The following is a 23556-nucleotide window of genomic DNA, read 5'->3' on the forward strand; positions in this document are numbered from 1 at the left end:
GTTCCGCTGGTTCGAGAGCGTTCTCCATCCGGGCACCGGTGTTGTGGAATGCTCTTCCCCCTGAGATCCGATCTGCAACCTCAGTGGAAATGTTTAAATCTAAGCTTAAAACTCACTTCTATCTATAGCATACGAATAACCTAAACTTCTTATATGTAATAACTTGTGAAGCCCTTTGAGACTATTTGTGATTAAGGGCTATACAAATAAAAATGACTTGACTTGCCTTGACAACGGGCCCCAGTTCATATCGGCTGAATTTGCTGCCTTCGGGGGAGAGAAGAATTAAACACAACAGGACGACCCTTTACCACCCACAGGCCAACGAGGGGGGTGGAAAGGTTCAACCAGACCCTCAAGAACCGCTTGAGAGTGCATCTGACTGAAGGTCTTTCCATTCAACATGGCTCTGCAAAACACGACTGCACTACAGAGCTACACCACATGCCACAACAGGCACAACAGCCCTCCTGATGCTGGGAAGAGAAATCCAACTTCCACTCAATCGACTGCGGACCCCACAAGAAGATCATCTAGGCCTTCCAGCAGCAGGACCATCTATTGGTGATACAGTGGCACAGACACAATGCCAGATGAAGCACTGCTGCAACGGGGCGCTTCGGGTGAGGAAACAAACACTTAAAGTTTCGACTGAATCTGTATCTGCCGTCCCCATCGGTCCCACAAGCTGCCTTCCCTCTGGTCGCCGCCCCATCAGATAATAGCATAGTTGGGCCCAGCAGTTTCGCCTGACTGACGGCATGGCAACCGCTGTAGGCGCGTCAATCCCCCATCCTCAAAAGAACTGGCTGCCGCAGCTGATCCGCGCCATACTGTTGGGGACTGGGGTTTCACTCCAGTACCTGGGGGAATCCCACCCGAACTCAAGGCTCAAGGTGATGCCCTCAGACAGGGGTTTCACCCTTTTAGGGCTCGTTGGGAGCCCCTGTATCTCAACTTCAGTTCAGATTAGTGGCAGTCGAACCTGCTTATCCAGTTAAGTTTATTACATTACGGACCTAAAGTTGTGTTCTGGACTTTAAGTTGTGTTTTATACCAATATGTTTGAATGTGTTTTTCACTTAAAAAAGGGGAGGGGGTATGTGGCATGTAACCACAGCCACAGAGCAGTGTTACGACGGCGTGACCTCATGGCTGTAAAGCGTGAGGTTGGCGGAAAACTTGTGACTACTGAAAATAAAAACAACAGTGGGTACGGAGCTGGATTCCAAGTATTTTTCCAACATAACACTGAGGTGGTCTTCATTCTGCATCACGCAGTGCAACCCTGTCTCTCATGCAGAGTAGACCAGCTTGGTGACCTTAGGACTGGGCGTCCGCCCCCGAGGCTGAGATGTCACAGTTTCGAGCGTTGGCCGAGTCAAGATTTGCATCATGTTCGGTGAAATCCAATGTTTTCCTGAGACTGTTAACATTTCCAACTAAATGCAACTTCTATGTGTCTCCTGTCACTTTTAAGTGTCTATTGTTTGATTGCCTATATAAATACAGATCATTTCATTTCATTTTCATTTCATTTGCCATCATATCCCATACCTAGCGTGTTTAGCAATTTGAAAGGTATTGTGCTACCGGAGGCAGAACAATTGTCCCTTCAAATATTACTTAAATCCCAAATTTCGCTTTCCCCTCTAGGCATGGTGTGTTTATTTCTAAGCTATGCAGAAGTTAATGGAAACTACACCCACTGCAAGAGAAATGAAGTTTAATGAATCGAAGGTTCACAAGTGGAGGAAGCTGAAAAACGAACTCCGAGAAGATTTTATCAGTTTGTTTTACTCTGTAATCAATACTTTAAAAAAACACAACCAAACTCTGTTTTGCCACCGGTGTATTTTTAAATACAGTACGCACACTTGTATGCTTGTCTGTGTTGTGCAGAAAAGTGTTTGTTTTTTAATATTATGCTTCATCGTTCAGCCTACTTTAGTAATCTATAACCAGGAATGTCATGGGATATTTTACAAACACAACAAAAACATTCACAAACAATGGGGGAAAATTATTTTCATGTGTGTCATTAAATTTGCTAATTGGTTTATTTTAAGTTGAGTGAATGCAATTTTATACCTGAAACAATTTACCACGCTATAGAAACTTAATGCTGCGCTCTAGCAGCCAGAGAGAGCATTTGGTTTGCATTTATTTTAGTGGCTTGTTTGCTACATCAGTGTAACAAGATTGCGGTATAAACCTGAAGAATTGGGACAATGTGGATGTAATGCTGGGTGAAATACTTCAGTGTGGCCTGTTCCATTTGGTTTGGTTTCAAAATAATTCTGGGTGTTTTTATAGCCCTGGAGGTTATTGAATGAAAATGTAAATGGTCGGCATTTATATAGCATTTACACACACTCACACATCGATAGCAGTGTCAGCAAGGCAACTCTCTGCTTATCTGGGGCATTAGGGAATCAGTGCCTTGACCAAGAGCACTTCGACATACAACACATAGGAGCCGGGAATCATATCTGCAATCTCTTGATGCCAAGATGATTACCTTTTGTGCTACAGATTGTATATCGATCCCCCGGTTGACCGTGTTATTGGAAACCAAGTATTGTTTTCCATCCTCGGGGGATCCATGGTCCTTCGATTTCTTATAGGTTTTTTCAGAGTAGAGCTGGGGTGTGGTTAGTCACAGGGGAAAACAAACTGCCAAAAATGGCAGTCATTCACTAGTGGGTGATAAATTCGAAACTTGGTTTGGTTTCATGTTTTATGAATGTTTCTCTTTCTTTTGCTGTCCTCCACACCGCAGGTGCAAAATTGGTTTGGAATAAGTGTTGGTTTGGCTTCAGGTGACAATGCATTTCCTTAATGCATATCTAGCACCTGCTGGTGGGTCATTCATTCTTGCAGTTTAATTTTATTTAGCAAAGTTTCAGACATATATTAACATTCTAACAAAACTCAAATACCTAAAACAGCAAGTAATCTTTCAACATTAAGATAGAATGCATTGAGAAATAATAAGACAATGATGCAGAGCTCTCTCTCAACTGTGACAGCTGTACCACAATATCGGCCTAATTACAAATACCGTGAGGTTCATATTGTAATAATTTTATTTCCAGCTCTGAATTGAAGCAGTACATAACCGTTTGGGAGAGTTTTATTAACCTTATATACTTACAATGTTCAATGTTGTACTGGATTTTCCATTCAATCTTCCGTTTATCCGGGGTCGGGTCGCAGCAGCCTTAAAAGGGAAGCCCAGACGTCCCTATCCCCAGCCACCTCCTCCAGCTCATCCGACGGGATCCCGAGGCGTTCCCAAGCCAGCCGAGAGACATAGTCTCTCCAGCGTGTCCTGGGCCTCCCGTCGGTCATACATGCTCGGAACACCTACCGAGGGAGGCATCCAGGAGGCATCCTTATCAGATGCCCGAGCCACCTCAACTGGCTCCTCTCAATGCGGAAGAGCAGTGTCTCTACACAGAGTCCCTCCCGGATGACTGAGCTTCTCACCTTATCTCCAAGGGAAAACCCAGACACCCTGCGAAGGAAACTCATTTCAGCCACTTGTATCCGGGATCGTGTTCTTTTGTTTATAACCCAAAGTTTATGACCATAGGGAGGGTAGGAACGTTAATTGACCGGTCGATCGAGAGCTTTGCTCAGCTCCCTCTTCACCATGAAGGACCGGTACAGGGTCCGAATGACGGCAGACGTTGCACCGACCCGTCTGTCGATCTCCCGTTCCATCCTACCCTCACTCGTGAACAGGACCCTAAGATAATTGAACTCCTCCACTTGGGGCAAGATCTCATCCCCAACCCTGAGGGAGCATGCCACCCTTTTCCGGCTGAGTACCATGGTCTCAGACTTAGAGGTGCTGATCCTCATCCCGGCCGCTTCACACCCGGCTGCGAATCGCTCCAGTGAGAGCTGAAGATCACGGCCTGAGGAAGCCAACAGCACCACGTCATCTGCAAAAAGCAGTGACGTAATGCTGAGGCCCCCAAACCGGACTCCATCCCCAAACAAGGCCGCGCTGAGAAATTCTGTCCATAAAAGTTATGAACAGAATCGGTGACAAAGAGCAGCCCTGGCAGAGTCCAACCCTCACTGGGAACGAATCCGACTTACTGCCGGCAATACGGATCAGACTCTGGCACCGGGCATACAGGGACCGCACAGCCCGGATAAGACTGTGAGGTACCCCATACTCCCAAAGCACCCCCCACAGGGCCTCCCGAGGAACACAGTTGAATGCCTTCTCCAAGTCCACAAAACACGTGTAGACCGGAAAGGCAAACTCCCATGCACCCTCAAGGACCCTCCAGGGTGTGTAGAGCTGTTCCAGTGTTCCACGGCCAGGACGAAAACCACACTGTTCCTCCTAAATCCGAGATTTGACCGCCTGGCGGACCCTCCTCTCCAGTACCCCAGAATAGACCTTACCAGGGAGGCTGAGAAGCGTGATTCCCCTGTAGTTGGAACACACTCTCCGGTCCCCCTTCTCAAAGAGGGGAACCACCGCCTAAGTCATTCCGCATTTCTATTCAAATTAAATATTTTGCAAAAAAAAAAAAAACGGTTAATTGAATCATATCATTTGTTTATTGTGTATGCACTGATGTAGGTTCAACCAGGAAGAAGCTAGCCAATTATATTGCAGGGTGGACGTACATCAAACTCAAACATTACCGCAGTATTTTCAGTAATTACCTGTCATACTGTGTTGTGGGAATTTATCCAATTTTTATCCATGTTAGGTCTTGCATAAGCTATCTTGCATTCGGATTTACTTTTAACGGAAATGCAACAGCACTGACTGGTGGTTTTCCATGTTTTTTTTTTCATTAAAAGAAATGGTTCAAAAAAGGTTAAAAACCTGCATTGGCGAGTGCATTTTGAGTGCTGCCTTAATAGTTAGCACGGATGAAGCATCCGTTAAAACATTAACGCTTTCATATTATGTCTGGGGCTCCAAACTATTACCTTGAGGGCGCCGAGTTTGAGACCCCTGGTATACACAGATGAATGAGAAAAATAACAATACCATTTCTGATGCTTGAACAGTAATAAACAATCAACAATTTACCTGACAGGAAACCTGTTACCAGGAGACCAGATCTTGGAGGTTAATGGAGAAAGTCTGATAGGTGTCACAAGTGACAGGTAATGTAGTCGAAATTGACTATTTTCTTTTGTCTATAAACATTCCTATGTACTTAATTTTCCGTTTTTCAACAGAGCCGTAGACATCTTGAGAGCCGCATCTGGAACCAATCACATGCGACTTCTTATTGCCAGGGATGAAGTGGCAAAGTAAGTAAAGCTCCATGTCACTTTAAAAAACAATGTAAGTATTCCCAGTTAAATGTGAAGGCTCTTCCTTCATCTGGGCAGTAGTGGGACATACATGATGGAGATTTGTTCAACTGCACTGTTAAAAACAATGTTTCTCAACTGGTGGCTCACAATCCTGTTTTCAGTGGGCTGTGGGCCTTTAATGAAAAGAAGGAAAAACAGAGGGCCAATTACACTCCTTAACAGTAGATACCGATGAAGCCCTGCTCGATCTTCTTCCGGCGCCGTCACGAATGGCAGTCACTCCAGCAGCTCCTGTGTTATTTTCGATTGTTCTCGATTGTTCTCAGCTCAGGGATGCTGCTGGAAATGTGAATTTCCCTTCGGGGATGAACAAAGTATCTATCTATCTATCTATCTATCTATCTATCTATCTATCTATCTATCTATCTATCTATCTATCTATCTATCTATCTATCTATCTATCTATCTATCTATCTATCTATCTATCTATCTATCTATCTATCTATCTATCTATCTATCTATCTATCTATCTATCTATCTATCTATCTATCTATCTATCTATCTATCTATCTATCTATCTATCTATCTATCTATCTATCTATCTATCTATCTATCTATCTATCCCATTGTGTTTGAGGGGGACTACATTTGGTTTGATTTCCCTTTTCTGCCCATAATATTGGGCTTCAACAAAGTTAGTGTGAAGGGGGATGAAAAATAAATGGAAAACAGTGACAATAATGATTCAGTCGAAGGAGGAAATAATTGTGATATACTAAAATGGTTGTCTACAAATGATTTAAGAAGTTTATATATTTAGCTATTTACCTGTCTATATTATTTTTTATAATCCACAGAATTGAATATTTATCATTGTTTAGGTACACGTTTCATTAATATATTAGGTATTCATTTTTTTCAGTATGTGGCTTTTTAAAACAGTTTCAAGGGGGAGGCTCATATGCAATGTAGGCTTATATGTCCCTTATATGTGAGTATATACCGTACTTGCTTTTGCTGGTAATTTTGATTTTAGAAAAGGGTGAATAGCTTGTACTATCTCTTTAAACAGCACAATCCTTTCATTCCATAAATTTGATAAAGAGATCAAAGCGGCGGCGCCGCGAGCGACAGCCTTTGAAGCAGCTTTGTGTTATTTCGCACTTTTTGTGATTTATTCTTTTAAGTGTCTGCTTCTATCTTCGGTGTTTTTTGTTCCGTTTGACAACTACACTTTGGATTACTTTCTATCCTATCGTTATGGGTTTTAACGCACAAAAATGCGTTTATTCGAGGAATCAACTCCTTGCCCTGAAGAATTCTCATGCCGGCGTGATGAGGGGGCCCTATCGTGGATGGAGATCCGGAGATAGCTAAGCGGCTAGCGTCGTTATAAGTCTTTGGTACCGTCCGTAATCATGGTAAATGTGAACTCTCTACCAAATAAGACCGACGAACTAGCTGTGCTGGTGAAAAACATCAAAGCGCACAGGGAGTGCAGTTTGCTGTGTTTTACGGAAACGTGGCTCACGTCTAGCATCCCGGACGCTAACGTGTAGCTACCCGGAGCTACCGGAGCTATCCGGCCTCAGCGCTGTTAGACAGAGACACGAAAGCCTGGGGGAAGAGGAGAGGAGGTGGACTCGCTAACACGAGGTGGTGTATCCCTGGGCACAAAGATTTCCATCTGCCACAGGGACGTCGAACTTTTGGACTAGCATGTGACGTCATCCACTCCGCCGCGGCTAAACTACAACAAAGCACTCCGAAGGCATCCTGTTAATCTGTTAATAAACAACAAAGGAGACTGCTGGGAGTGTGAAATTCCATTTTCTAGACGGGGGTCCTGGCTTGTAATTAATGTGTGATAACCATGGGTTTACAACATACCTGAAATTTGAAAATATTTGGTTTGAAAGCAGATCAGTGATATCAGAACACAAGAGGGGCAAGCAAAGTAGCACATTTTGTGGGGTATTTGAACCTTTCCATTAACTTCCTGTTATGTCTGCACTCACAAATGTGAGCAAGGTGAAACCAGAACATTGACTGAGCATGCTGCTCTCTAAAACTTTCACAACGGACAGGCTAAAACATAGCATTATTGTTAGAGGCCAATTTTTTAGTATTCCTCACAACCAATCCTTGAAGGAGTTGTACGGAATATGGAACTTTTTAAACTGCGGCCGCCACATCTGGCCCATGCCATTGTGGCAGCCTCTGTCAGCACGTTCATGATGCAAAAATAGCGTACTTGCAATTCTTGTTATGAAATGTATTCATTATTTTCATTATTTTCTCTCAGAGCCGTTGCCACGAAAGTAATGCACTTACTAATGCACTTGAATAAGGCTTCTTTACTTTAAGCGTTTTTCATAATTGTTGAAAATTGGCTGCTTATCAGTTTAATTCAATCAGGGAGTACCTTTGTAACCTGAAAACTTTATAAGAAGTGACGCATTTCGAATGTAAATGCCCTAATCCGTTTAGCCCCGCAAAAGTGCAGTATAATATATTTTTTAATGAATCATAAAAGAGCACAGAACATGAAACAAAAAATGTTAAAATGAGATTACCACACAATAAACATAAAACCAGAGGCACATAATGTGAAAATAAACAAAGCATAAACGAACCCATAAAAATATTAATTTACTTTTTTGCTTCGCATTTCTTGAAAAATTGATCCAATGACATATGCTTTTGCCATCTTATGACAATCTGTCAGAAATGTGCGAGGCAGACATCTTGATGAGCGATAGCCCGACTCTTTAACACTTTTTCGGGTGATTCCATTCCATAAATTCGACTTTGTGGAATCTTGCTAAAATGTCTTCAATTTGGGCTGATTAAATGTCGTCCTCCTCCCTGCTATGTTGCCGGAACCCCTCCTCCTACTCCTCGTCTCTGAACTCTGAACGGTGACACAAAAGGCATGCATGGAGCACGCATGCGCACTGGGTTGCCAGCCATATTTTGAGCAATAGCCAGATTGTCTACGTTTGGGCAACTTTTGGAGCAGCGCGTACTGTACTGTATTTTTGACTTTGTATCCTGAAATGCCTTCGTAACAAGAGGCTATATTTTCCTATTCAGGTACCTCATTACATGAAACCTTCGTATGTAGAGACATTCGTAAGTAGAGGTACCACAGTGTTTATCTATTTACTGTAGTATTTGCAAAATCGTTGCTGTCTTGGAACTTTTCTGCTTTGTCTTGCCAGTGCATTTAATCCTCAGCAAAGACGTTCCAATCGTGAGCTTTTCCCGCGAATGTGTCTGAATTAAGTTTAGCATGGTTATGAATCAGGGTAAAAAAAAATTGAACAAACAGAGTAACACTTTGGACATCTCTCAAACATGTGTGGGCTAAATTAGGGAGTGTAGGACACAAAATATAATGTTGACTTCAACACCTTAAATAGAGTTGACAAATCTCTTTTTTTTCTAATTTTTGTTTTATTATTATAATATGAATCATTTATTCAAGATCTAAAAATGACATGTCTTGATAAATGCACAGATTTAAAATCGTATACAGTATGTAAATCAAATATGCATTTGTGGATCTGCAAAATACATGATTTACTGTGTGATTTATTCCTATTTCTGTGTGTTCCAACTAAGATTACCTAATGTTAGCACCACTTCCTGTGATTATTTTATTATTTATATTTGTTGGGACGAAACTTGAGAGTGTTACCTTTCAAAAGAGATCAAAACCGTCTATATTCTCCAAACGGTTCAAGAACAGCATTCAATTTTACTTTGGGTACGTCTCGGATAGGTATTTTAGGCGAATTTTACAGGAATGGTAGGATGTTCTGGTACTGGAGAAATTGATAGATTGGCTTTGCAATTTGGCGATTGAAATTCGGCCATGAAAAAGGTGCACAAACCCAGTATGCATTATCTAGCATAGAGTACTTTATAACAATTGTCCTCTAGATCGGAGTTACAACAGAGTATTCTCAGCCTGTGTATTTACTAGGTATGGCAACAAAACCCACTTACCAAAAATGCGGAACCGACGGACAAAGGGGGGCTTTCCAACCAAGAAGGGGCATTGTATTAACAGATTTGTCCTGTTCTCCTTTATACTGTATATTACTCCACTTTTTACGGCCGACCGTTACTTGTTAGTTGCTCTCCAAGAACATCCCAGCTACTTGCTTAATAAGCTCACCTAGGGTACAGTTTCATCTCCATTTGATATGTAGGTCAATATCCATCAATCGTAAAAAAAATGTTTTCATCCAATGTCTGATTTCCCGTTTTCTTTCTTTCCATTTTTGTCCCCATGGAAAGGAAAGAATTTGCTGAACTATTAGAGAAGTACGGACCCAATGGTAGCACCGGATCAACACGCAACTCTCCAATACAGCAAGGTAGGAAAAGTTTGCTCTATTCTGATTCTAAATTGTATTCTTCACTGTATCTGTATCTAAATGGCATGTTAGCCAAACTCTCTGCCATCAGACCATAAACTAATGCCCCTCCACTCAAAAAGGAATGAAAATGTATTACAGTGGAACCTCGGTTTTCGAACACCTCTCAGTTCGAACAAATCGGTTCTCGACCAAAAATTTTGAGAAATTCTTGCTTCGCTTTTTGTTCAAAAAATCGGAGTTCGAACGCCGGTACGCTAGGGTGCGATGCTGAGCGGCGTACGGGTGTAGATCGTGTAGATTGCCCCCACCCCTCGTGAAGAACTGTTATGACGTGCGCGCGCAAATCTTTTCTATTTCGCTTTTAGTATCGGTGAATGGAGTGTTTTAGCCCCTAATTATGCCTCCGAAGAAGGTCGGTGCAAGCAGCAAAGTTGCTACAGGTGAAAAAAGAAGAGTAGTGCGTACAACTATTGCATATAAGAAAGAAATAATAGCAAAATGAAGAAGGTGTGCGGGTTTCCCTTCTTTCGAGGGAATAGAGCATGGCTTCTGCAGACCACCAAGAAGGTAAGAAATCCTATTCATAATTCTTTTCTTTATCCTTTAACCGCTCACCACTTTTTGTGGGGACCCGGGTGCTAAATGACGTGTAAACGACCTGATTTATTTATTTTTACACGTTAATGTTAGCGTAATCTTTCGTACGGAAGATTACGCTAACGCGAACGTACGATTAGCCTGGGTTAGCTTCATGTTTAGGCTCATGGTAAACATTCAGGGTGTTGGAACGGGTTAAAACGATTTTACATTACTTTTAATGGGAAAAACGATTTCGGTGATCGAACGAATCGGTTTTCGAACAGGGTTCTGGAACGGATTATGGTCGAGAACCGAGGTTTCACTGTATTTTGTTAAAGGTCTGAGCCCAAAGGCTAAATAGGCTCAGTCAGGCTTTAAGGGTGGTTTAGGACAAGTGCAGTTGTCCGTTACAAAATTGCAAACATCTGTTTCCTTGGAAGAGGAGGCCACCGGCTGCTACAGATTTTCTAAAATAGGTTTTAAGAACAGTGCTGTGTTTGGTGTGTAGCAGGTGGCCATTTTTGGGAGAACGAAACATCAGAATTCTGCCTTCCTTTACATCAGGGGTCTCAAATCTCAATTTACTTGGGGGCTGCCAGAACTAGGGTCAAGGTCAGGTTGGGCCAAATAGGGTTTTCCATAAAAAAGTGCTGATAAAAACCTTCCACTTTTCTTAAATAGCCTTTTAAAGAGAATTCTATCAACCTATCATCTAAAAAAACATCAACAACGTAATAAATAAATCCATAATCTGCATTAGTTCCCCTAAGTGACAGTGTGTATTTTTAGTGCCTCCTATAAACAACACTATTGCTTTACATTATGAGCAAAAATGCATGAACTAAATTACACATGTGTATTTTTTTTAATTACTCATAAGTCGGGAGATTTGCATTTACTAAACACAACCAGGGCTTATCTATTTCTTTTTTTCTTTCTTTTATTTGACTACCTATTTCTTTTCCTGTCGTGAAACGGAAGAGGATCAGGACCCAAATGCGTGACGTTTCTCACACAAGTCTTTTATTTTACGGGAAATAGACGGAAAGCCAATCTGTCAACGAGCCGCAACTGGTGCCACACGGGTGGGGCCAATTGGGCGCCATGGCAACCGTGACACTTCCTTTTAAAAGTAATACGGTTTGCTTTGGTAACTTTGGGTATCTAGTTTATTTACCTCTGTGCTTTGTAGCCCTCATTTTTGGTTGCACTACACTACACAATACAGCACCATCTAATTGTCAAATTATACACACTGTCCCTCTAACTTTCATATTAAGGCAGAGGCCTCAAACTATTATCCTGAGGGCTGCACTTGCACCCCAGGCCTTGAGTTTGAGACCGCTGCTTTACATTCTGAGTTAGTTGGTTTTGTTATTTTGGTTTTATATCTTATGGATTTTTATGAACAATTATTTATTGAAATTGAAAATAAATAGGAAATGAAAGAATTTTATCCTAATTGAATTGTTTGGGCTTTAAAGAGTGGCGTCTCGCTTGCTGAGGTGGACCTAAATGTAGGGAAGCGGGAGTGGAGGCAGGTGTGCGCAACAAAGGATGGTATTTATTGAAAAAAACAGGACCCAAAAAAAAAAAAAGAAAACACTGGCTTCCCTGTAACCTGCGAAACTCTGCAGCTGCTGTTATGCCCCTGCAAGGCTATTGTTGGAGCCTTTACCATGTTGCCCAGGAATATTCCTGTCCACGAAGGCAAACCAACTAAAACATGTTTTTACATTTTCCAACCCGTATTAACCTGTTTCATCACCTGTCTTGTAGCTTCAGTTCAACAGAACTCACCCGCCCTCTCACTTGAGGCACCTTGTTCTGTGTAACAATTTCTATTGAAATTTTCGCCATTACATTGCAAAAAAAGGCGGTTGATATATCAAATCTCTTAATATGTTGATAATTATCGTCAGCGATACAAATATGTAGATATGGCATATGAGCCACGGGACAAACCAGGAAGTAGTTCGTCAATCATAGTGCAGGGCAGACGCACATCTATCTGAAACTTGTGCTTTTAACGTGAGCAGCCAAGGACACTGACTTTCAATACCGCTTTTAAAACAAATTGCAGGCGCTTTTCTACACATACACTGTCATTTCAGTTGCATTTTGTTACAGACTTGTTCCAAAGCTAAAAACTAAATAAATAAAGATACAATAACATAGAGAGAACTTTTAATTAGAAGACAAAACAGACATGTACTGGACAACTCACAGTTAGGGCAGACAAGCGGGAGCTTTGATGCCGAAGGCCTCTAACTCAAGCTCCCGTGTTTTATCTTTTTAATGCACAGATCAGGACACTTAGCAATGGATGGTCCTGCTGCTTGGGAGCGCCCCCTTTAGTTGCAGGTTTAAAGATAATTTGTATTATGGACAACACACACCATAAAACAGTCAGTTGTCGCCCCAAGCACCAATGAGAATTAATGTCATTAAAATAGATACTCTTACTATAAGCAGGGGCCAGGAACCTATGCCTCGCAAGCCATATATGGCTCTTTCAATGAGTACATATGGCTCGGAGATAAAATAGAACTTTTCAATGTAGTACTTCATGTGGAGCGAATTGATACACATGCAAGTCTAGATTGATTCTCAAAGGGATGAGTCCAGTAAATATAGGAGACAATTTTACCTACAGTTTAGAGTCAAGGTAGATAGATAAATAGATAGATAGATGGATAGATAGATAGATAGATAGATAGATAGATAGATAGATAGATAGATAGATAGATAGATAGATAGATAGATAGATAGATAGATAGATAGATAGATAGATAGATAGATAGATAGATAGATAGATAGATAGATAGATAGATAGATAGATAGATAGATAGATAGATAGATAGATAGATAGATAGATAGATAGATAGATAGATAGATAGATAGATAGATAGATAGATAGATAGATAGATACTTTATTCATCCCCGTAGGGAAATTCACACTTCCAGCAGTCTACCCTGTTGTTTATTAACAGATGAACATGATGCCCTAGGGGTGCTTGTAGCGAAGTGGATGACGTCACGCCAGTCCAAAAATTCGACATCCCTGCGGCAGATGGAAAACTTTTCTTTGTGAAAATCCAGGGATACACCACCTCGTGTTAGCAAGTCCGCCTCCTCTCCGATTCTCCCCGGTTTTCGTGTCTCTGTTTAGCGGCGTTGAAGCCGGATTGCTCCGGGTAGCTCCGGGTGGCTACACGTTAGCGTCCGGAATGCTAAACGTGAGCCACGTTTCCGCAAAACACAGCAACTGCGCTCCCTGTGCGCTTCGATGTTTTCCACCAGCACTCGATGATCTTATTTGGTCGTGAGTTCGCATTTACCATGATTACGGATGGTACCGAAGACTTATAACGCCGCTAGCCGCTTCGCTAGCTCCGGCTTTTCCTCCACCATAGGCCCTTTCATCACGCCGGCACGAGAAATCTTCAGGGCAAGGAGTTGAAATTCCTTGAATAAACACATTTATTGTGCGTTAAAACCCATGTCCATAGGATAGAAGTAATCCATAGTGTAGTTGTCAAAACGGGAAGAAAAAAACACCGAAGATAGGAGCAGACAATAAAACAACAGGGCAGCTGCTGGAAAAGGCAGCCGCTCGTGGCAGCGCCGCTTTGATGTCACACCAACAGACCCCATTGTGGCTGGAAGCTATATAGAAGCTCATTAAACAATCTATGTTCATTTTTAAGACGATTTATGATAAAAATACATAAAATATTTTTAACCCTAAACAAATGTTTTACCCAGAACCTCTAGCAAAGAATGTAGAGCAATTTGATTGCGTTTGTCACGACCAGAACAAAGGGTAGACCCAATTGCGTAACGTTTCTCACAAGTTTATTGCGATACAATTGGTGATGAACGCCTGAGTCTGAGCAGGATCGCCACTGAATTTTTCCGGAGAGCCTACTTGAGGCTCAGCAATTCCCATGGCGGCCGAGTCCGTGGGCAGGATGGGCAGGGAGTGCGACGGCACGGCAGGAGGAGAATTCCCGGGGAGCGGGCCGATGAGTGCAACTGACTGGCAAAAACCCCCGGGACTGCATCCAGCCATTGTTCGCACTGAAGCAACTGTTGTTGCTGCCGAATAAGCCGAACAATGGCAGACACGTCACCCGTCGGACCTCCCCCTCAGTCCGATGTGAACGCTGCACGGCGGAGGGAGTCTCCGTCTCTCTCCGATCAGCGCTTGCGTGAGCGTTCACTGGGTCTTTTTCAGGTCAGTCCGTACTGTCACGACCAGAACAAAGGGTAGACCCAATCACGTAACGTTTCTCACAAGTTTATTGAGATATTGAGGAAAGGCAGCGCCAGCGATCCTGTGGTCACTGGACGCGGGAAAAAAGCCGCCCACGGGATCGGAGCATGTTCCGAATGCGGAAGTGGATCTTCCGGAGCGGGAGATCGTAGCGTAGTAGACGGAAAAGCTGGTCGTTAACTGGGTCGGGAGATCAAAACGTGGTCGGGGTCAAAAAACGGGTCGTTAGCCCCCAGAGATCAAAACATGGTTGGGGTCAAAAAACGGGTTATAGCCGGAGACAATCGAGGAAATCAGGAACGGACGGGTGAAAAAGGGGACCGATGGGAGTTAGCGTCAAAAAATGCTTGCCTTGTGAAAACAAAGGTTCGCTGACAGACTGACCACAGGCGAGTGAAAGGACTGAGCTTAAGTAGGACGGAGAACCAATCAGGAAGCCAGCAGCGGTTGGCACCAAACGAAAAGGCACAGGTGAATGTAATCAGTCATCATGACAGGTTAGTGGTAGGAATGGGCTGGGCTATAGACAGTTTTCTTTAGTACTCTAAGAAACAATTATTAAGGAAGTCGAAGTGGTAGGATTAAATAAGCATATGCATCTTCCTGTTTTTTTTCGGACATGTTACATTAGCATTGTTTTTGTTTTTTGAGTTTAATTAATTAATTAATTCATTCATTCATATTAAGTTGGAGGTCTAAAACTAGTCCAGTACTCTTACCATTTCTTGACATCTAGCACTGAAGTATATTTTTTACCTTTTGTCTTTTTTTCCAAACTTCTTAGGAAGTCGCTTCCTGGAAAGCACGTCATCTGGTTCCTCATCTCGTTCCCAGAGTCCTTTGTTGTTAAGTCCAGCGGGTTCTCAGAATATGTACAACAATGGACCTATTCTCCGCTCACTTAGGTCAGACCTGTTCGTACTCCAGGGATACTCACCTCCTGTTCATAAAAATGCAGTTCATTTTTGTATTTGATATGCTAATGTGTTCATTTTCTCAGTCACCCAGGTGAAGGTGTGATTCAACTCATTTCGGTGACTCGATCAAGTAGTATGGGAATCACCCTGGGAGGTGGTTCAAATCGTCCTGATGGCCCAGCAGTTTTCATCCAAGAAGTGTTGTCTGGTGGAGACTGTCACCGGGTAACACATCAATATGTTTTTCTCCCTGAATTCCATTTATGAAACAAAAAGCAGGAATTTTAAAACATATTTTTAAGTTGTGTGGAAATCTGGATGTAATAAATAATTGAGGTAGGGCTTGTTTCCAAGATTGGTTTTGAAGCCAATGTGTTTCAAGGATGCGCTGTCAAGTCAAGTCATATTTATTTGTATACAGCCTTTATCATAATAAGTCTCAAAGGTCTTTAGAGTCTTCACACTATGATTACACAATCCCCTGATCCTAAACCTACATGAGGGCGAGGAAAAACTCAAAACCTTTGCATGAAGAGAATGCAGAAACCTTGAGAAGGGACCGCACATGAGGTAATCCCCCTTTCAGGATAACTAGGCTGCCATGGATCCAATACACAGACATTTTCAACATGAAATATAGGTCATTCGTAGGCTATAAAATTAAGTGTATTTTAGGCCCAGATTTAAACAGTTCCACTGAGGTTGCTGACTGGGAGCCCATGCAGGTTAGCTATAGTTGGGGTTATGTGGTCAAACTTTATTGTTTTTTTTAATCGAATAATTAAATAAAATTCTTAGAGTAATAATGGAGAAATAAGTCTGACTATCTACTGCCTAGGAATGGGCCTTTCAAAAATAGTGACTAAACCCGAACCATTTGCCATGGAATCGTTGGGTCTTGATAACTATAACTCCTATGAATCAAAATAATGGATGTCAGTTAAAAACGTGATGAACCATGTTATATTAACGTATTTTAAAGCTGTCAACAATGTTTTAATAAAAAAAGGCTACCCACTCACTTACACGATCTGCACATACTACTACTGCTGCTCTTTTCACTTTTCATTCCCACCTCCACACTTTTCTGTCGCCCACTCAATTTACCAAGTGTGGGAAAAGTGGCAGCATAATAAAGTATTGCAATGTAGACTTAATGTTTATGTATTTTGAGGTAGAATTACATACCTTATTTTGAGTTTTTAAGGGTTTTTTTTGTCTTTGTTGTTAACTTCCCACTGTGCCTTGAAGCTATATTATTAATCTCTGATATTATTTAAATTATTCTCGTTTTTTTTTTTTACATAAAACTTTACAGATCTGTCCTGTACAGATGAATAGCACTGGTGACACCAAACATATCCTTCCACAATTAAAAACATTTTCATTGCTATCAAGTTCTGACTTATTATTTATTTAGCCATGTATTCGTCTTCAATCTCGGATTTTGCTTTCCAAATTTAATTACCAGATAATGATTTTTCTGACAACTATACGATAGAGCTCATTTAGGTGAATAAACGCAAAATTTATTATTTTTAAGCATCTTTTGGTGCATATATTTGATGACTAACATTATATTAGTCTTCCTTAAAGGGGCATTGTGACTCTTCTAGTGGGAAAAAAACTTCAGTGTAAAAAAGTCTCAGTTGTTTGATTTCTTTATTGTACTTGTTTTTGGTTGCTCTACACAACACAGCGACATCTAGTGGTTAAATATTCCATAATGTCCCTTTAAATGTAACATTCTAAAATTAAAATCACCTTCAAACCAAGGGTAGAACATGCTGCATTATCTTTATTGAGCAGGATGGACGTTTAAGACCTGGAGATCAGCTCATTGCCATTAACAAGGAGTCATTGATAGGTGTTACACACGAGGAGGCCAAAAGTATGTTGAACAAAGCCAAACTAAGGTGTGTAAAGGTCAGAATTCATACTTTTAAGACAGCTCACATGATACCTAATATATGTGTTTTTATTGCTAGTCAAGAAAGCGCTGTAGAGATTGCCTTCATCCCTGGTAAAGGACTTTTTCAAAGCAGTACATCTCTTCACAACAGTGTTCAACGGGCAGCAGGCAACACTTTCATCTCTGACCGCTTAAAAGTCCACATCAGATCACCTGAGGTCAGTTTGCATTTTTGAAGTTCCTATTTTCACAAATATTGCCATTTTTGACATGTAAAAAATATACAACTTTTGAACAAAGTATTTTCTACATTTGGTAAGCCCAGTAATTTTTTTTACAACAAAACCTTAATTTTTAGGAACTTGAACTCCAGGGGTCGGGAACCTTTTTGACCTAAAGAGCGATAAAAGCAAAAAATATTCCGATTTTTTTTTTTGTTTGTTTGTTGTTGAGAGAGCCACATCGTGTATTTTAAGACAAAAATCATCAGAATCACCAAACCTGCTCTCCAGACAAAAGCCAATTCACCAGCGCATTTTTTTCACAGTCCGACATTAGATAATTTGATCAATTCTGTGAAATAATAAGCCAGTGTCCCATATAAATATCCATCCATCCATTCATTTTCTGCGCTGCTTATGTTCACAAAGGTCGCGGGGATGCTGGACACCATCCCAGCCATCTTTGGGCAGTGGGCAGGGGACAGGCTTATCATTTTATGGACCGTACCAAAACTGCTCTAACTGAAAATAAAGTGTTAAGAAAAATATTACAGTAGAATAAGCCACCTAAAAAGGGTCTCATGTTTTGTCTTTACAGTTAATTTGTTTTTAGAAACAAAACCTTTTGTATGTGTTTGATCTTTGCAGATCTGTGCAGAGGAAGCTGCTCCAATGTCCTCGCCTTCTCCCGACATTTGCCCACCAGATATCCACATTTCAGGTCTTAATACAAATTTTGTTCTCACAAATCGTTTGCGGATTTAATGAACTTCAGTAAACTTTTTCCTTTTGATAAAAAAAAAAAAAAAAATCATCCATTACCCCAAAGAAAAATGTTTTTTTCATGTTTCACAGTTGAAAAAAAGTGCCAGATTTAGTAGAGTTAATGACTGAACAGAAAATACTAAAAATCGGCTAATAGGGGGTCGACGTCTCGGTTGCACAAAAATTCTCTGCTATAAATGTGAAACAGGGAAGTGATAAAATCATATGAAAACATCATATGAAGATGCCGGTCACTAAAATAAAAATGCGGGAACATAGAGATTTGGGATTTAGTGTAAAGGACAAGATTAACACAACACAATAACAACCCCCAACCTCTTCCCTGCCAACATTCTAACTAACCCTGTATTTTGTGACCGGAATATGACACGGACGCTTTCAGGTGAGTTCCAGCTTAAATTTCAGAGATATGATTAAAATTAAATACCAGAGAAAACTGTGCATCTTTAAATGTTCTTTAAATTTTAAGGCTGCTAGTGTTTCTTAGACTATATTAATTCACTTACAAAGAAACGGATGCACATTGATCAAAAAGTCCTAGTTGTGTCAGACTGGGTAATTATTTTTATCTATGCAAACCTTAGAATTGGTTCATGTATCCCTTAACCCGCATGGGTCATCCGGTAACTAATGAAGACACAACTCTGGACAGCTTTCTCCACTGTTGACAAAAAACTCAAATATTATAACATCATTTTTTAAATTGAGCAGTGACTTTTGCAGTTTCTCTTAAAACAAGTGGCCCTCATTGTTTATGATTTGTATGTTTCAAAAAGAAATAAAACATCAAATAACTCCAATGGTTAGGGTCCAACGTGGGTCAAAAACACCCAAACTGTCAAGATTGCCCATTCCCCTCACCTGTCCCCGCTCATTTGGCACCAGCTACTGCTCATTGCCCTGATTGGCTCCCCTGCTATTTTAAACTCAGTACTCTATTCACTTCGTGTCAGTCCATCAACGAACCTCTGCACTTGTATTGATCCCGTCCGTCCCGCCCTGTCCGGTATCTTGCTCTTGCATCCTGTATCCGGTAAAATAAAGCTTGGTGTGAAAACGTTACGCGTTTGGGTCCACCAAATGTTTGGATTCTGATAGTACGTACTGACCAGAAATGGACCCAGCGAACGCTCACTCAAGCGCGGATTGGGAAGAGCTGGAAACTCCCTCTGCCTTGCAGCAGTTGCACCGGACTGAGGACGAGGACCAGTGACTGTCAGGTGATGTCACCGCCCTTCTGCTGCTGTTCTAGCAACCACAACAGCTCATGTAGCGTCAGCAGGAGCAAATAGCTAAACTCACAGACCTCCTGTTGCGTCAACTGCCGGTTTCGTACCCGCCCGCCATGGGAATTGCTCTGCCTCGAATGGGTTCACTAGGAAAATTTTGCAACGATTCTGCTCAGATTCGGGCGTTCAACGACAACTGGTGGCTGGGTTCTGACCTGCAGCCCAGGAACTTCACCTCCGAAGCGGCCAATGTGGCGTTCCCAATAACCCATCCGTCTGGTGGGGCACGGCGCTGGGACATGGCGGAGTTCCAACGGGCGGCTGAAGGCCACCAGACCTTCACAGTTCTGTAAAGAACACCCAAACGCACTACGAAGTCAAATAAAGAAAAACAACCCGACGGCCCTCCGAGAAGCGGGGTGGAAGAAGGCCCAAAATGGACGAACCTCACGGCACAGCCTCTCATCCCGCCCGTTCCAGGGCCACCCCCTCAACGCCCAATCTGTCCGAGGTTCCTGTCAGCCTGTCTGCCACGCCCGTCGAACTGTCTGCCACGTCCGTCGGCCTATCTGCCATGCCCGTCGGCCTGTCTGTCACGCCCATCTGCCACACCCCTCTGCCACGCCCGTCTGCCTGCCTAATTCACCTGTAGCCTGCCTGAATCGCCTGTCCGCCTGCCTGAATCGCCTGTCCACCTGCCCGACTCGCCCATCTACCTGCCAGACACGCCTTCCTGCCTGCCCGTCTGGTTGCCTGACTCCAGGCCCGTCTGCCCGTCTGAAGCGACACCCATCGGCCAGCCTGCAATGCCCGCCTGCCCATTCAGACTCTTCCTGGTTGGTCCAGTCTGAAGAGTACTGTATTTTGTTGTTTGGGACTTCTGGAGCTGTCCCTTGAGGGGAGGGTTCTGTCACGATTGCCCATTGCCCTACCTGTGCCGGCTTGTTTGGCGCCAGCTGCTGCTCATTGCCACATTGGCTACCCTGCTATTTAAACTCAGTACTCCTTTCACTCCTTGTCAGTCCGTCAACGAACTTCTTCACTTGCAAGGCATGTATTTTGACTCTGCCCGGTATCTTGCTCGTGTATCCAGTATCCGGTATGGATCCCATCTGTCCCGTCCTGTCCGGTGTCTTGCTCGTGCATCCTGTATCAGATATCAAACCCGTCTATCCCGTCCTAGCCGGTATCTGCTCGTGTATCCTGTTTTGTATCGGTCTGTCCTGTCCGGTTTCGATCTCGTCTGCCCCAGGCTTTCGATCTCACTTCTTCTGCCCAGCGATCATCGAATCGCTGACATTTGTGTTCCCGCGCATGACTGCCCCGTTTCCGTAAAATAAAACTTGGTGTGAAAACGTAACACGTTCGTGTCCACCATCTGTTCGGGTTCTGACACAAACACCCCATGCCAATCCTATTGAGCAGGATTAAAACAGTCAAGGTTATTTTCTAGAGGTCTGACCACTTACTCCCTTTCGCGCTCTTATTTGTTAAGCCTGTTGCTAGCTGTGACAGATGTCAGAAGTTTTCAAAGAGGTGCCAAGGTACATGAGCATAGGATAGCAAAGTGTCTGAATTTTTTTGACTTTCAGTTAACACACGCTTGTTTGTCGCGAAGTGTTGTATAAATTCAATTTTACATTTGGGAGCCTGTTATATAATTTTGTGCGAGTGGAGACTGCAATAGCGTTTTACTTTAAGAACCAAGGCAAATGATGACTGGAAGTAGATGCATCAAAAGTTACGCACTCAAGTCCTCTCACTGATTGCCTTCTTATTACACTTTGTCATTCATCAACCAGACAGCAGGTCAAAGGGTCATCTGCCATGTGCAATCCTGTTAGGAAAATAAACATGCATATGCCCACATCAGTGAAGCCCAATACGGATCCATCCATTATCTGCACCGCTTATCCTCAGTAGGGTCGCGGGGGAGCGGGAGCCCATCCCAGCTATCTTCAAGCAGTGGGCAGGGGACACCCTGAACTGGTTGCCAGTCAGCCGCAGGGCACACAGAGACCGACAACACACTCGCTCATTCACACCTAGGGACAATTTGGACCGGCCAATTAACCAGACATGCATGTTTTTGGAATGTGGGAGGAAACCGGAGTGCCCGGAGGAAACCCACGCAAGCATGGGTAGAACATGCAAACTCCACACAGGAGGTTCGATCTCATGACCCCAGAACTGTGCCGCACACGCGCTAACCACTGCGCCGCCGTGCTGCCCTGCATTCAAATAATTTCCAAATATATTAAGTCAATCTTGTTGCCAATATTGTACTTCCACTAAAAAGTGTGATCAAATACACTTTTGCATTGTGCAGCAAATGAAATCGAAGAAATGTCAGTATTATGTAATAAAAGCTACTTTTAAAAAAATGGATCATTCCGCCCGTTCCGTCCAATCCATCTGTATGGCTGTGTTGTGTTCAAACTGTCTGACCCTGAGTCCCCAGTGTGGCGGTGCCCCATCCTGTTGAAAAGTGAAGTCACCAGACTCTTTTTCATTGAATTTATCAATTTCCTGGAACATGCACATGGAACAACAGGTTTTGCAAATTCAAGCCCGCGGAACATATTTTCTGGTAGAGTGAACGCTGTTAACGTTTCTGAAAATAAATTAACAAAAACTTACGGACCAGGGTGGGACAAGGTTGCTACCGGGGTCGGGGAAGAGAACGGCCAACCCGAGGAGACTCCCGAGCCGCTGCCAGGAGAACGAGATGGAGCCGGAAATTCCGCGCTTTGACGGAATGCGACGCCCCGAGACCCGCCCTAATTCTGTACCATAATATTACAGTAATGTAACTTGATTACTTTCAATTACTTTTGGATTACTCCAATACCAAATATGCTAATAAAAGACAAAAGAAACTAAATATGAATAAAATTACTAAATTTTGTGTAAGACAAATCAACAGTGTAACCTTGCAAAAGAAATAGAGGAAACCAAGGTCAGGTAGTTGCTTGTAGTCCTACAAAGAAAATGCTCAAATCTTAACCACATAGTATAGTTTATTAAGCAAAAAAAAACTTTCTCTTTCACATTGCAGCCAAAATACGCTCTGTTTTAGTTCACATTATGAATTAAGAGCACAGTAAGAGCCCAATATTGTTTGAAACACACAAAGTGTTCACTTTCTAAATTTTCAACAAAAAATCCAAGCAAGTGAAAGATATTGAACACCATAATGTGAATTCAGGCAGGTGCTTTTGAGTTTAAATTAAAAGTATAGGCTTACATCACAATATACAAAATAGAAATAAAGTCTGCTCCTTGTACAGTGAACACAAAAATATTACTTTAGTCTTTCATCTAGCACTCACAACATTAAGTAAATGGGGCGGCAGTAGCTCAGGAGGTAGAGCGATCGTTTTAGGATTAAGGGATCCCAGTTCGAATCCCGGCTTGTCCGTGTTACATGCCAAAGTGTCCTTGGGTAAGACACTGAACCCCCAATACCCCCAATAAGCAGGTTAGCACCTTACATGGCTGCACAGATCACGGCCGCTATTGGGAAATGTGAAGCACAATGTAAAGCGCTTTGGGAAGTCATTGACTTGAAAAGCGCTATATAAATGCACATCATTTCATTAAGTAAATACAGCACGTAGGTAGATGAAATATAAATCTAAGTATGGGCCTAAAGCAAAATTCCAAATGGAAATAGTCTGTTAACAAAACACTAAGTGCTCTTTTTAAGTTTACTATATAGATTAAGGGCACCCACAATACACAACTCTAAACAGAAATAAAGTATACTTCTTATGTAGCGAACACCAAATTATCATACTTAAGTCCTTTGCACCATGGTTAACAAATCAGGTGGGCTTTCTGAATTTTCAAAAATGAAATAAAAGGACAATCAAAATGAATGTAAGGTACTACACTTTAAGAATAGTCAAGTCAAGTCAAGTCATCTTTATTTGTAT

At 42.2% G+C, this 23556-nt stretch overlaps 1 protein-coding gene across 2 annotated transcripts in view; it reads left to right on the plus strand.

Annotated features, from left to right (window-relative positions):
- LOC148373192 (syntaxin-binding protein 4) overlaps window positions 1–23556 on the plus strand; it is a 136510-nt gene that overhangs the window by 40802 nt on the left and 72152 nt on the right. For both annotated transcript variants that reach the window (XM_088331308.1, XM_088331391.1), the window contains 8 exons: window positions 5079–5148; window positions 5224–5298; window positions 9613–9692; window positions 15338–15458; window positions 15554–15695; window positions 17280–17386; window positions 17459–17600; window positions 18252–18324. In XM_088331308.1, coding sequence (XP_088187434.1) covers window positions 5079–5148; window positions 5224–5298; window positions 9613–9692; window positions 15338–15458; window positions 15554–15695; window positions 17280–17386; window positions 17459–17600; window positions 18252–18324 — 810 coding nt within the window. The remainder of the gene's footprint in view (window positions 1–5078; window positions 5149–5223; window positions 5299–9612; window positions 9693–15337; window positions 15459–15553; window positions 15696–17279; window positions 17387–17458; window positions 17601–18251; window positions 18325–23556) is intronic.

The sequence above is a fragment of the Urocampus carinirostris genome, chromosome 1, assembly GCF_059441175.1.
Source record: "Urocampus carinirostris isolate Australia breed hairy pipefish chromosome 1, RoL_Ucar_1.0, whole genome shotgun sequence".
NCBI classification, from domain to species: Eukaryota; Metazoa; Chordata; class Actinopteri; order Syngnathiformes; family Syngnathidae; genus Urocampus; species Urocampus carinirostris.